The 14,354-nt window shown below is 39.8% G+C and overlaps 1 protein-coding gene across 1 annotated transcript in view; it reads right to left on the bottom strand.

Annotated features, from left to right (window-relative positions):
• Positions 1 to 14,354, bottom strand: part of LOC132378818 (fibrillin-1-like) — a 377,797-nt gene that overhangs the window by 77,167 nt on the left and 286,276 nt on the right. Inside the window, exons 46-49 of the mRNA XM_059946042.1 lie at positions 10,227 to 10,343; positions 9,309 to 9,437; positions 7,686 to 7,805; positions 959 to 1,084 (exon numbers count right to left, since the gene is read on the bottom strand). Of these exons, the coding sequence (XP_059802025.1) occupies positions 959 to 1,084; positions 7,686 to 7,805; positions 9,309 to 9,437; positions 10,227 to 10,343 (492 nt within the window). The remainder of the gene's footprint in view (positions 1 to 958; positions 1,085 to 7,685; positions 7,806 to 9,308; positions 9,438 to 10,226; positions 10,344 to 14,354) is intronic.

Here is a 14,354-nt window from a genome sequence, read left to right as displayed (position 1 = left end):
GGAATAACCACTCAACTTTACTCACCCCATCACTGAACTGTTCCCACAATCTATGGACTCACTTTCAAGGACTCTTCATCTTATATACTCGAAAGTTATGGTTTACTTACCTATTATTGTTATTATTTCTTTTGCATTTGGAGTTTGTTGCCTTTTGCACATAGGCTGTTTGCCTTGTTGGGTGCTGTCTTTCAATGTTTCTTGGGTTTACTGAGCATGCCCACAAGGAAACAAATCTCAGGGTTGTATGTAGTGTCATATACTTATGTAGTTCAAAAATAAATTTGCTTTGACTACATAATTATTTTCTATTTTTATTTTGAATATTTGTTTTCAATTAATTAACAGCAATTCCATTTACAGATTCATTACTTTTCAATATTTTTGATTAGTTTAATTTCCAATTCTTTTTCAACTGTTTCCTAACTCTCATCTTGCTGCTCCCAAGGGAAGGAGATCCAGGAGCTTTAGGCCCTACACCACCAGGTTCAGGAACAGTTATTAACCATCAAGCCACAGAACCAGTGTGGATAACATCATTCACTTCAATTCTGAAATAATTCCACAACCTATGGTTTCACTTTCAGGTCCTCTACAACTGATATTCTCAGTATTAGTCATTTACTTATTTTTTTATATTTGCACAGTTTATCTTCTTTTCCACACTGGTTGTCAGTCTTTCAGTGTAGTTTTTCATTGTTTCTATTATATTTTTTTTGTTCTACTATGAATATCAAGATGACATATATGTACATTAATAATAAATTTACTTTTAACTTTGATCTGATCAGCCATAATTTCTTTAGCAGCAGAAAGTATATTCAGAGATGTGAGAGAAATCAAATTTGTATTTAATATTCTGTGACAGTGCTCTGCTATGACGCACACAGAAATGTTACCATTTTAATCTTGGAGAAGATGTTTTATTAATTATGGATGATTATTATCACAGACTCACCAATGCATGTTCTTCCATTTTGTGAGAGTATAGATCCTGGTGGACAGAGGCAGGTGTAACTTCCTTCAATATTACTACATGTGCCAAATTCACATAATCCAGGGTCTGTTACACATTCATCGATATCTTAAAAATTAAATGAGATAAAATCTCTGAGTATGCAATATTTTGTTTGTCATGGAAGAAGTTTGTAGTATAATATCTTGAAATATTTGTTCTGATACTTAAGGATCCAATATTTATAAAACAAGTGCTGGAGAAATAAAACAGCTAAAAAAAAGGTAATCTTTAAATTCCATCTATTTCAATGGCAAAACCTTATTCCTGTTCTCGGTTTTATGTTTTCCATTCTGAGACCATCCAAAATGATACTCTCACCAGCTACTGATTAGAATAGTCAGGAGACCATTAAGAGGTTGTTGTTAGCTGGAGCAGCATAAGGAAATAACAACTTGAACACCACGGGGAACTGGTGGACAAGGAAGAGAGATCATTAGTAGTGGAGCCGTGGGAATGCTGAAGTGGGAACTTAAGGTGAAGCTGGCAGATCTCACTTTCCTTTAGCGCTCTGAATTAGAGTCAGAGGCAGATCTAAATAGGCTTGCGTAGCTTGCCTGTTATGGCAGAACATTTAGACTTAATGATAAAAAATTCAAATAATACATTTACTGTTATAGACATGAGAGTGGGTTATGTACATATCAAGTTCATATTATACTGATTCCTTTTTTTGCTGGTATCATGTATAGAGTAAATGGCAGGGACCTAGGAATGTTCATGAATATTGGGGTGCAAGTCCATAGCACACTGAAAGTGGTAATACACAGAGTAGTGCTTGCCTTCCAAGGTTGAGGCATTGAACATAAGAGTGGGGATGTTATGTTGAAGATGTACAAAACAATGGTCAGACTACATTTGAAGCTTTGTATACAGCTCTGGTTTCCACACCATAGAAAGAGATCCACCAGAGTACAGGGCTGAAATCACAGAGAGATTTGATAGACAGGCTTCATTCTCACTAGAATGCAGGAGGCTGTGGAGGGTGGTTATAAAATTATGAGGGGCATAAATAGGATATTCAAAACTTCTTTCCTAGGGCAGAGGGAGTCTAATACTAGAGGGCACAGGTTTAAGTTGAGAAGGAAGAAATTCAAGAGACCTCAGGGGTAGGTTTTTCCATATAGATGGTTAATTAGCTGGAATGAACTACTGGCGGAGGTGGTAGAGGCAGATACAATTACAATATTTAAGAATAATTTGGACAGGTACTTAGGGAGGAAAAGTGTAGAGGATTATGGAATTAATGCAGGTCAATGGGCTTAGCATAGATAAGTCGCATTGACAAGATGGACTGGAAGATCCTGATTCTGTACTGAATGCCTCAAAACTATGTGTGAGACTCTGGAAATTCAGGATAACTGTACTTATCCATGGAAGAATAGGTTTAAAATGAGTTCAGAAAGACAGCTTTGTAATCTTCATTTTTGATTTTTGGTGAAAGTCAGTGATGAATTTTTTGTGGTGTATGAATCCAGTCACTGACAGTTAACAACCTATCCAAAGTTCAATCATAATAAAAAGATTGTACACAATCTAACTGGCTTTAAAATAAGCAAAAAAAAACACTAATGCTGAAACAAGAACAGAAAATACTAGATAATAGAGAGTACAGTAGGGTCTTGGCCTAAAGTGTTGACTATACTCTTTTCCATAGATGCTGCCTGGCCTGCTGAGCTTCCCTATCATTTTGTGTGTGTTGCTAGTGTTTCAGGTTAGTGACTTTCCAGTGGAACTGTTCATGCTAGATGAAAAGTTGGATTTTTTTGTTTTATTTGAGTTTCAATGTTGCAAGGTTAAGCAATTTTAAATTCCAGTAATTTTGGTCACTTTCTCAAACACTGTCACATTACACTGAAAAATGCACAACAACTGACAGCATTTTCTGCCTTCACAAGTCTCTAATCATTCACATTTTTCTTTCTGGAAAACAAACTTAAGGTTAGGTAAACACAAATATGATTCACACTACTATAAGATTTGTGGTAGTAACTTTATTCTGTATCTACCATCACAAAGTTAACTTTTAAATGCTAATGCCTCAACAGCTATAAAGGTTAACAAAATAATATGAGTAATCTTTTACAACACACACAAAATGCTGGTGGAACGCAGCAGGCCAGGCAGCATCTATAGCATCTTCACCTCCTGGTGAAGGGTCTAGGCCCCAAACGTTGACAGTGCTTCTCCCTATAGATGTTGCCTGGCCTGCTGTGTTCCACCAGCATTTTGTGTGTGTTGTTTGAATTTCCAGCATCTGCAGATTTCCTCATGTGAGTAATCTTTTGAATACGTTTTCAGCACCTATTAGATATTATAGAGTAATACAGCAAAAAACAGGCCTTTCAGTCCAATAGGTCTATGCTGAACACAGCATCCTTCCTACTAGTCCCAGTTGTGTCAGAAAATATAGAGGAGGTTTGACAAATGCAAAATAGTGGAGACAATTTATCAGTGAGTGATCACTAATAATAAAGTGCAAAATAGCGTGCCACGAGGGGTCACAAAACAAGAGAGAACAGATACTGAACCCAATAAGGGAACAAAGTAACTGGAAGCTAGGAGCAACTGGTCAAAGCTGGCTATAGATAAGAGCCAGGTTTCAATAGGCTGCAGGTAGTGAGTTGGAATTGAGTGTCAGGTGATTCCTGTTAGCTGAGTGGAGACTGGATGTTGCCTGCTTGTGCAGGACTGACAGAATCCCCCTCCTCCGGATGGCATCCGATGGCCCAGGATGATCCAGATGGAACTCCTCGATGAGCAATGGATCTAAGATGAAATTGGATGACACCCAAGATCTCTCTTTCTGGCTGTATCCTTCCTAGTGAACCAGGTACTGCACAACCCATCCATGACAACATGACTCCATCAAGAGGCGAACAGTGTATACTGGACACATTCCATTTTTTTAGGTTCCAAAGGTGCAGAGTTGAGTAATCCATGGACAATGGGCTTAAGGCAGGACGTGTGGAAGGTAGATGTGATCCTGAAGGATGATGGTAGCTGGAGAAGGTAAGTGGCTGGATTTATGCAATGAGTGATCTTGAAAGGACCAATGAACTGGGGAGTTGGTGCACAGGGGCAGATCTCGGGTGGACAGCCAGATACAGTCTCCAGGCTGGAATAGTCTGGCAGGGCATCGCCAGCAGTTGGCTTGGCAGCAGTAGGCACAGTTGGCAGCTAGGATAGCCCTCCTTGCATTCTGGTAGTGGTGAACTGGTGCCTTGGCAAACAGGAGCTCCACCATTGGCTCCCCTGTGGGGATCTGTGGGGGTTAATAGCCATGAAGCACTTTAAAGGGTGACATACTATGGCAGGCGAGGTATGTAGATTGTAGGGAAGTTAGGCCCAGAGTTGATACTTCTTCCATGTGGAAGGGTTAGAGCTGGCAAAGCATTGCAGAAATTTCTCCACTCACTGTTTGGCTCTCTCAGACTGACTGTTGGTCTGTGGATAATAGCCAGAGAACAAACTGAGTTGCAAAGGAGGGAACAGAGGTATGCCAGAAGCAGGAGTCAAATTGTGTCATACTGGGAACCACAATGTCCTGAGGGAATCAAATATATGTTGCAGAACCAGGTATATTGTTTCAGTACTTGACTCAAGTTTGGAGAGGACAATTAATAGACTGCTTTGAACAACCAGTACACCACTGTCATGATCACCGTGGGCCCATCAGAAGGTGGCAAACCTGTGATGAAATTCATGGAGATATGGGACCACAGGTGTTGAGGGATCGGTAGGAGCTGCAGGAGCCCAGAGGGCCACTGGTTGGAGGAACTGGACTGGGAACATTAAAGGAACGCACTGATGTACATCTGCGATCATGGTGGGTTACCAGAATTGGGATCGCAGAAAATCCAGCATCTACCATGTGTCTGGATGGACAGAAAGAGGTGAGGAGAGGGCTCACTGGAGTGCTACAGAGTGCAAGGCCTCCGGCATGTACATGTAGTTGACAGGTGTGTTGGCTGCAGCAGGCTGGTGCTTTGGGGCCTGGTGACCTCAAGGTCCCAGACAATCAGTGCAAGGATCTAAGAGGACGGAATAGTGGAAGGGTTGATCTCTGTTTCAGCTGGGTTGAGCTGTTGTGACAGGGCATTTGCCTTAATGTACTGGGAACTGGGCTGATAGGAGATGGTGAAGTTGAATTGCTCAAGGAAGAGGGCCCAGCAAGCCGTACGTGTTGAATTGGTGGGTCTGCTGAAAGGTTATAAGGTTCCAATGGTCATTCCAGAACAGGAAGGCCTTGTTGTTTCACATCAGCCAATGCCTCCATTCCTCCAAGGCCCATTTGATGGCAAGTAGCCCCTCGTCTCCTGCTCTATAACAGCGCCGTGTAGAGTTGAACTTGCATGAAAAGAAGGCATAAGGGTTTATCTTCCCATCTAGTCCTCACTGGGAAAGGATGCCCCCAGTGCCCACGTTTCTTAAGTGTTTTATATGCATAGAAAGGTAAAATATATACTATATACTAAGTCAAACGTTTGACTGATGCTAAAGAATACTGGATGTTCTTGTTCCGACTTACGTACAAATCTGACTTAAAGACGGACTCAGGAATGGAACTCGAACGTAACCTGGGGACTGCCTGTACTTGTACAGCATGTCTTGGAACATCTCGTTAATGAAGGCTTGGAAAATGGCTGGACTGTTGGAAAGTCGATAAGGCATCACCAAGTATTTGTAGTGGCTAGTGGGTGTTACAAATGCGGTCTTCCACTCAGCCCCTTGGTAGATGTGGATCAGGTTGTATGCACACCTTAGATACAGTTCAGTGAATATCTGGGCCTTGCGGAGTGTTTCTAATGCACTATCCATCAAGGGGAGAGTGTAGCAGCTCTCAGTGATGATTTTGTTGAGTCCACAGTAGTCAATGCAGGGCAGGAGATCCCCATCTTCCTTTTTGGCAAAGAAACAGCTGCACTGGCTGGGGACTGGGATGGTCGAATGAAACTGTGCTGTAGTGCTGTGGTGATGTAGTTATTCATGGGTCTTAGGAGGGGAGGGAGAAGAAATTATCTTAGGGAGGGGTGGTGCCTGGGTGGAGCTTGATTGCACAGTTGTGTGTTCTGTGAGTTGGCTTCCCTTTCATTGAAAGCAACTGCTAAGTTATGGTGTTCCTACAAGAGTTTGGTGAGGCTGAGGGTTTCCTCTATCTCCATGGATTTACGGGATGTAAATGGTGTAACCCAAGATGAGAGGGGTGTTGGATGAGAGGAATTGGATGGACTCGCGCTGTTCTCCGATGCTCATGTGCACCAGCTGTGTGCACACTCTGGCCATGCTAGACCCCAATAGATGTCCGTCAATGGCCATAATGCAGAAGGGGTGAGATAGGGATGTCAGGGAGTCCAAGCTGCACATACAGGATTTGGTCCAGAAAGTTGCCTGCTCTGCTGGAATCTACTAGAGCTTCTTGTGCAGATAGAGCCATCAGGGTATGGAGGAAGGCTGAGGGAGTGAGCTTACCAGATAGAAAGCTTCTTGTTTCTACCTGGAGGTGCCATTTTCCCAGATGTAATGGACATTTGATGTGTAGGTGATTGACTACTCTGCAGTAAATGCATAAGTTGTTTCTCAGGTCAGTCGAAGATCAGTTGGGGGTCAGTCAAAGGGCCTCTGTGATTTCTTCCTTGCCCTCCTTTAAGCTTTGAAGTTCAGCTTGGTCAGAACTTTTCTCACCATAATGTACTTCATAGCTGCAAATCCCTCCTTTCTCATAACATGCACATGATACAAAATCTCTCATTCTGGCATCCATGATAGTCTCCTTAGTAAATATAGAGGAAAAGGAGATGTTAAAAGTTTCAGCCATCTCATGGTTCATCTCCAGGTGGGGCACTGGAGTTTGTACTTTGCCTTCTATGGTACATTTAAGTGCTAACTGTTTTAAAATCTTAACCATGAGCAGTTTATCTTCAAAAAATTGGAGAACCTCAGTCTAGGGACTACTAGGGTTTATTACCATTATCACATAAAACACTTCTTTGGGATTTTCTAACAATAGATAAAGGAAACCAGTTGGAGAAATGATGCATTATTGAGTGGCATATGTGTTTGCATACATTGCATAAATTAGTCACATGAAATTAAGTTGTACAAAGCTGTCTAAAACTGAAAGAAGGAGGCTACAAGGAACTGTGACACATCACGACTAATATTAAACTCTCCACCTTATTTAAGTAAGGGTGCAAGCACTAAGTATCTATTGAATGTCTTAAGGTAGCTTGCTGGCAGAGGATTTCAACTTTGGCTATTATATGATGAACAGCTGGTCCTGGGAAAAGGAGAGAAATCAATGAAAATGTGAAGTAATTGGAAAGGAAGGGAGGAGAAATTAACTAAGATGGAAGGCAAAGCAATTAGAGGACAGGGTATGCTGAGTGTATAGCATATGAAATTGAGATTCTGGGAGATTTTTATTCCTCCCAGTTCCATAATTAAGTTTAAATAATCTAATGCACACTTTTGACTTTAGCCTTCATGCAAGTCCACTGCCTCCCTATTTACTGATAGCAAAATGGCAGACAGGGCATTTCTGGAAGTGATTGCATCTGCTCCCTTCAAATTCTTGATTAACTATTCTTCCCTTGATAACTGAGAGCAATGCCACAGGAATTCTAGTTCTTTACCCTTATGTGCTTCAAAATAAACTAAGGCTCCTTACCGATACACTTATCGTCTATCAATGAGTATCCAGGAGGGCAGATACATCTATAGGTACCATCCAAATTTTGACAGGTGCCTGGTGCACAAGGACGAGGTACTGTCAAGCATTCATTAACATCTGTTGAGAGATTAGTAAAATAGTAAATTGCTAATGTCCTTATATATAACACCATAACAAATATCTCTGTTTTTCTTGCTAAGTTTCTTGCTAACTTCCTGGAAGTAGTTTGGAAAACATTTCCATACAGAAATTTCTATTAAGGGGAGCTGAGAATTAGATGGTTCCACACATATAGCTTAAAGGATCTGTATCAAATCACCAACAATATGAGGCAACTTTTGGAAATACATTTTCTGCCATTAAATTTAAACATAAACAAACTATTTTGCACTATTTTCAACAGTTTTGTTGTTATGTGGGACTCTTAAATACAACAGAATGTTGATTAAATAAATATAGAAATTTAAAGACTCGAACATTTAATAATTTGGTTTATCGCTCATCCTTACATGGTGACCATGGACTAAGCTCCACTGCTGTTGAGAACATTTTTTCTGCATCTAACCTGTCCGGTCCTGTTAGGTTTCTGTGAAATTCCCTCTCACTATTCCAAAAGCTAGGGAATATGGACTACTTGACCTGATCTCTTTTCATAAGTCAGGCTGCCATTTGAGAAATCAGACTCGTGGGATCCTTCCTCTGAAAGAGATCACAACTGCACACCACGCTCAAGCTGATTCCCACTGAGTCCCTATATAAAAGCATCAAGATACTAGACACTAGAATACTACAGCACAGTACAGGCCCTTCGGCCCTTAATGTTGTGCCAACCCACATATTCCTTAAAAAAGTACTAAGCCCACACTACCCTGTAACCCTCTATTTTTCTTTTATCCATGTGCCTGTCCAAGAGGCTCTTAAATACTCCTAATGGTTTTGCCTCCACCAGCATCCCTGGGAAGTCATTCCAGACACCCACAATCCTATGTGTAAAAAAACAACTTACCCCAGATGTCTCCTTTTAACTTCCCTCCCTTAACTTTGTACATATGCCCTCTGGTGTTGGCTATTCGTGCCTTGGGAAACAGGTACTGGCTATCCACCCTATCTATGCCTCTCATAATCTTGTGACCTCTATCAAGTCCCCTCTCATCCTTCTATGCGCCAAAGAGAAAAGTCCCAGCTCTGCTAACCTTGCCTCATAAGACTTGTTTTCCAATCCAGGCAACATCCTGGTAAAACTCCTCTGCGTCCTCTCCATAGCTTCCACATCCTTCCTATAATGAGGTGACCAGAACTGAACACAATACTCTAAGTTCGGTCTCACCAGAGATTTGTAGAGTTGCAACATGACCTCTCTACTCTTGAATTCAATCCCCCTATTAGTGAAGCCTAGCATCCCAAAGGCATTCTTAACTATCCTATCAACCTGTGCAGTGACCTTGAGTCCTCCCACCATGCAGGCCAACATACTGTTTGCCCTCTTAATCAGCTGTATTCATTGATTGTTGCAAAAGACACCTCCCATTGCACCCCCCCCCCTTTTCCTAATCTATTGCTTGGAAATGTTAGCTCAGAATGTTTTAAAAATTTCCCATCTGATTGATTAAAATGTCTTACCAATACAACTTCTTCTATCGGGTGTAAGTTCATAGCCTTCATGACACAGGCATTGGAATGTTCCAATAGTATTGAAGCACTGAGCATTTCTACAAAGAGCACCATTCAAGGTACTGCATTCATCAATATCTGTTTAACAAAAAGGAACAAAGTTATTGTCTCTTTCACAGTTTTAGTAATTTATGATATTACAGGTTAATTTTCCACTACCTGCCTTAGTATATTGGTAAGTAGTATTTTGGATTTTCTGCAAGGAATTGAGAAAATTTGTTTTATTGTTTGCCAAGGTGTATTGTTTGTAAACAGATTAAATGCTTGCTTGTATTTTTGTTTTCTTTTTATATGGTCTTGGTCTAGCAACCTATAGACTACGAATTCAAAACTTACCATGACAAATCAAAAGAATCTATTAATTTGTACAACACTAACAAAAAATCATATCTAGAGAACACTACTCATTAGTTGTAGGAATTAATTTTATTTTTTCCCCAATGTTTCAAATAAACAAAAAAGATAAAATGAAAGCAAACAAAAATATATACAGAAAAACAAATTTGTCTAAGTATCACTTTGTCAATCAAACATACACAGTTTTCTTTAAAGTCCTGTTTTTATGCTTAACCCTTTACTCTGAAAATATGTATAACTGCTGACAGTTTTTCATTTAACTGTCCTTACCCGTCAGTCTGTTTAAACTTCAATGTTTAATAAATCAAACTTCTCTAGTGCTGGGAAATCTATTCTAAGTGTCACTAAAAGCAGGTTCAGTAGTTCTACTTATTTCAATGCAGAGGAACTACTTTGAGGGAAATACATTGATTTAATTATATGTTGTAGAATAGCAAAATATTTTTATAAAGCATTTCCTGTATACCTCTACATTTGCTAAGTTCAAAAAGAAGACTATGGTTATTTTACCAATGCAGTCATTATTATGTGAAATCATGAATCCTGGGAAGCACAAGCAGTTATATGAACCAACTGTGTTCTTGCAGGTCCCGTTGCCACATGGTTGTCGCTCACATTCATCAACATCTGGGCAAATAAAAAGGAAATAGCAATGTTTTGTTTCAGTTGAGAGAAAAAATGTATTTTCTTAACAGCTAAACTGAAATTTTATTATTAAAAATGAGAATTCAAGCAAATAATCATTCTAAAAATCATAGCCATTTCATGTGGCTTTCCCATCAGCAGACATTGTAACAAGTTTGTTAGCAATTAACAGTTGGTAGCAATCATGCCAGTCATACAATTGTGGGTTTATTGAACATAAAAATATAGGCTTAATTCAGTGCAGGTCTTAAGTCATTCTAAACAATAAAATCAAGTCTATACCTTTTCTCTCAGGACATTAAAAAATAGTCCTATTTTGAAAAACAATCCCCAATTTTCTGGCCAATAATTATTCCTCATTCAATAACCCTAAATCACCTGGTTATTAGATAATAGACAATAGACAAAAGGTGTGGGAGTAGGCCATTCGGCCCTTTGAGCCAGCACCACCATTCAATGTAATCATGGCTGATCATCCACAATCAGTACCCCCATTCCTGCCTTCTCCCCATATCCTTTGACTCCTTAAGAGCTCTATCTAACTCTTTCTTGAAAGCATTCAGAGTACTGGCCTCCACTGCCTTCTGAGGCAGAGTATTCCATAGATCCACAACTCTCTGGGGGAAAAAGTTTTTCCTGAACTCTGTTCTAAGTGGTCTACCCCTTATTCTTAAATTATTTGGAAGTTTATTGTGTTTGTCATGTTTCCTCCTTTAAAGTTGTGCTGGCCAGAAAGAACGACAGTTTACAAATCAATGTTTGAATGAAACGAGGGCAATGGAAGCTGACAGACTAAGTGTCTTTGTTCTTGCCACGTGCTTGGGGATGAAGGCTGCCATTTTGTGAGTTTCAAGTGCTTGGCTTGTTCAATGTTTTAAAGAAGACACAATTATGCTCCAGGTAATCTGCTGGACTGGAGATCATTTCCAAAGAAGAGGTTATTAGCGAGAGGTACTTTGGTTGGAAATAACATACAGGTTTGTGAATATTGGGGTTGGTGCCTGCCTGGAGTGAATTGAGCTGGTTGCTGATTGAGAACAAAGAACCATAAATTATTGACTGTCACTTGACGGGAAGAAGGCAATAAATAGATGCTATTTTGGAGTAGAGCCAAAAACAAGGTGTTAAAGGTCAGACCCATGACCTGTGGCCAATGACACTGGAATGCAATATTTGAATTGATAAGAATGGATATCAAAGTGGATGCCTTGTATGTATCGGCAGCAGTAACTTTGAAGAATGACCATCGCAGATACAAGCGTGAGCAACTCTGTGTGGAATATGTGCCTAGTGAATTGGGACTACGAGGAATGCCTGGCCAGCATAGAGTCCTTTGATATTTTTTGACTATTCAGGAGAGTCAGGGATACTTAGTAGGTGTGCACACAAGGTACTTAGTGTATGAATTCATGTATTTGTTAGTTTAAAGGTACTTGTTGGTAAATACAGATCTTTCTGTGCCTCATTGATCATTGTTACAAGAGGTTATTCTTAGAACAATTGTGATGTCAAATCAAAAGGTAAAACACAATGTGACATCCAGAAGATGTGAATTATTCTATACAAATGTACGTCTTCATTGCTTTAAATATCTTTACTCTACAAATAAATATCTTTTTCCTGAGCTATGTTACTTACAATAACAAAGCTCTTATCCCTCCACAAATGCTAATGCTTATCATGGTAGAAGTTATATAAGAGTCAGTGGCTTTTCCTCCTTTTCTAGAATCTCCTCTATAGCAATGATCAGAAATTCGGGAATGTGTATTAATACCTATGCTGTTACACCAACATCAACCATCCATTAATTAGTAGAAAAATGCAATCATGAATTTATAGAGTAGAAAACTGTACTCTGCTTACAACCACACTGTAATTCTCAAAAGTTAAAAATTTTATCTACTAAGCAACACTGAATCATAACTTTCTTTGTGAACTTAATTGGCAATAACAATTATGAACCAGATTTCCTTTTTTAAATTTTCTTCTCCAAAAAGGAGATATTTCAGAAATGCATTTTATAGTAGGGTAGTGTGACTAGTACTAAACAGAATATGATAAAGAATGACTGAGCTCAGGACTACTAGGTGACTTCCTACACCAGCAACTTGTATTTACAAATCATCTTTCACAGGAACATTATCAAACAAAAGTTGACATAGGGAAATATTAAACAGTTAACTCAAAGTTTGGTAAATACTATTATTTAGCAATTATTTAAATCTCAAGAAAGACAATGGGAAAGTAAAGCTGAATTCATTAGCTTCTTGCTTAAACTGCTGAGAAAAAAACTGTCTATAGTAGAACAGTTAAAGTAAGAGATGCACTTAAGACTAGAAATACAGAAGGGTGGAGATCTCAGAGGGCTGCAAGAAGAGCAGGGGTACAGTTGAATGAATACCCTGAGGGACTCGAAAGGGTGAGTATTTTAAAAATTGAGGCACTGAGTTCAGAAGCCAATGTGTATCAAAGAACAGAGAATAATAATGAACAGTGCAACTAGGATACAGGTTTCAGAGCTTTGGAAGAAGTCACGTTGATAAATGCTGCAAAATGGGATGAAGAAACACGTTGGACAGGCAGTATTAAAATCAGAGATAGCGTGGGTCAAAAAAAGAAAGTAGAAAGCTGCAACTGAGATTCATCACTGTGAAAATGGAACCTGAGATATTTTCATATAATTAGGGTTAATGCAAATGAGAAGGTGAGGAAGTGGGGCAATATACCTCCAAAACTTCTTCCAGTCAGAATTTCTTTAAGATATTAAAAACTCCAACAAGGAATAGATTTCCTCATGAGAGAGAAATCAGGAGGGCTAAATAAAGATATGATGTTGCTCTAGCAGATAAGAGAAAGAGCTTCTATAGTTATATTAAGTGCAAAAGAGTAGCAAGGGACAAAATTCATTCTCTTGAAGATCAGCATTGTCATCTATGATTGGAGATGAAGGAGATGGGGGAGATCTTAAACTCGTGAACTGTATATGGTTTACAGAAGAGCAGGCGTTTGCCGTTTTAAGGCGAATTAGGGTGGATTACTCCCAAAGTCTGACAAGGGCACCTTGAGCTTGTGGGAGTGTGGTGAACTATGTGCCTGTCGGGACACGCCCCTGCTGACTGCTCCTGTGGCTCCTCCCACAGGCCCCTGTATAAAGGAGACCTGCGGCCTGACGCTCGGCCTCAGTCTCCAGGACCTTGTATGATAGACACTCACTCCTGGTTCCTTCTTCCAGTCAATAAAAGCCGATATCTCGCCTACGTCTCAGTGTGAGTTATTGATGGTGCATCAGGGAGGCTAGTGCAGAAATTGCAGGGTCCTGGCAGAGATATTTAAGCCATACTTAACCATGGGTGAGGCTCCAGATAGCTAATGTTATCCTGTTGTTTAAGAAAGGCTCTAAGAACAAGCTGGGAAGTTATAAGTTAGTCATGGGTAAATTATTGGAAGGTATTCTAAGGGATATGTTACTGAATTATTTGGATAGATAGGGCCTGATTAGCAATAGTCAACATGGCTTTTGAATGGCAGGTCATGTCTAACCAATATTATAGAGTTTTTTGATGAGAAGTTTGTGGATGTTGTATATATGGACTTCACCAAGGCCTTTGACAAAGTCTCTGATGGGAGGATGGTCCTGAAGATTACATCACTTGGCAGTCAGGAAGAAGTAGTCAATTGAATTCAACATTGGCTTTGCATAGGAATCCAGAGAATGGTGGTAGGTGGTGTCTCTTTGACTGGAGGTCTATGACTGGTGGTGTGCTGCAAGGGTTGCTGCTGGGTCTTTTGTTGTCTGTCATCTATATCAACATCTGGATGACAGTGTTGTAAACTGGATCAGCAAATTTACGGATGACACCAAGAGTGGGAGTGTATAGACAGTGAAGAAGGCTATCAAAGGTTGCAAAGTGATCTGGACCAGCTGTGAAAATGAGATGAAATATGGCAGATGGAATTTAAAGCAGACAAGAATGAAGTGTTGCCCTTTGGAAG

This window comes from Hypanus sabinus, chromosome 21 (genome assembly GCF_030144855.1).
Source record: "Hypanus sabinus isolate sHypSab1 chromosome 21, sHypSab1.hap1, whole genome shotgun sequence".
NCBI classification, from domain to species: Eukaryota; Metazoa; Chordata; class Chondrichthyes; order Myliobatiformes; family Dasyatidae; genus Hypanus; species Hypanus sabinus.
The sequence above is the reverse complement of the archived record's forward strand: the minus strand, read 5'-3'. Positions and strand labels throughout refer to the sequence as shown.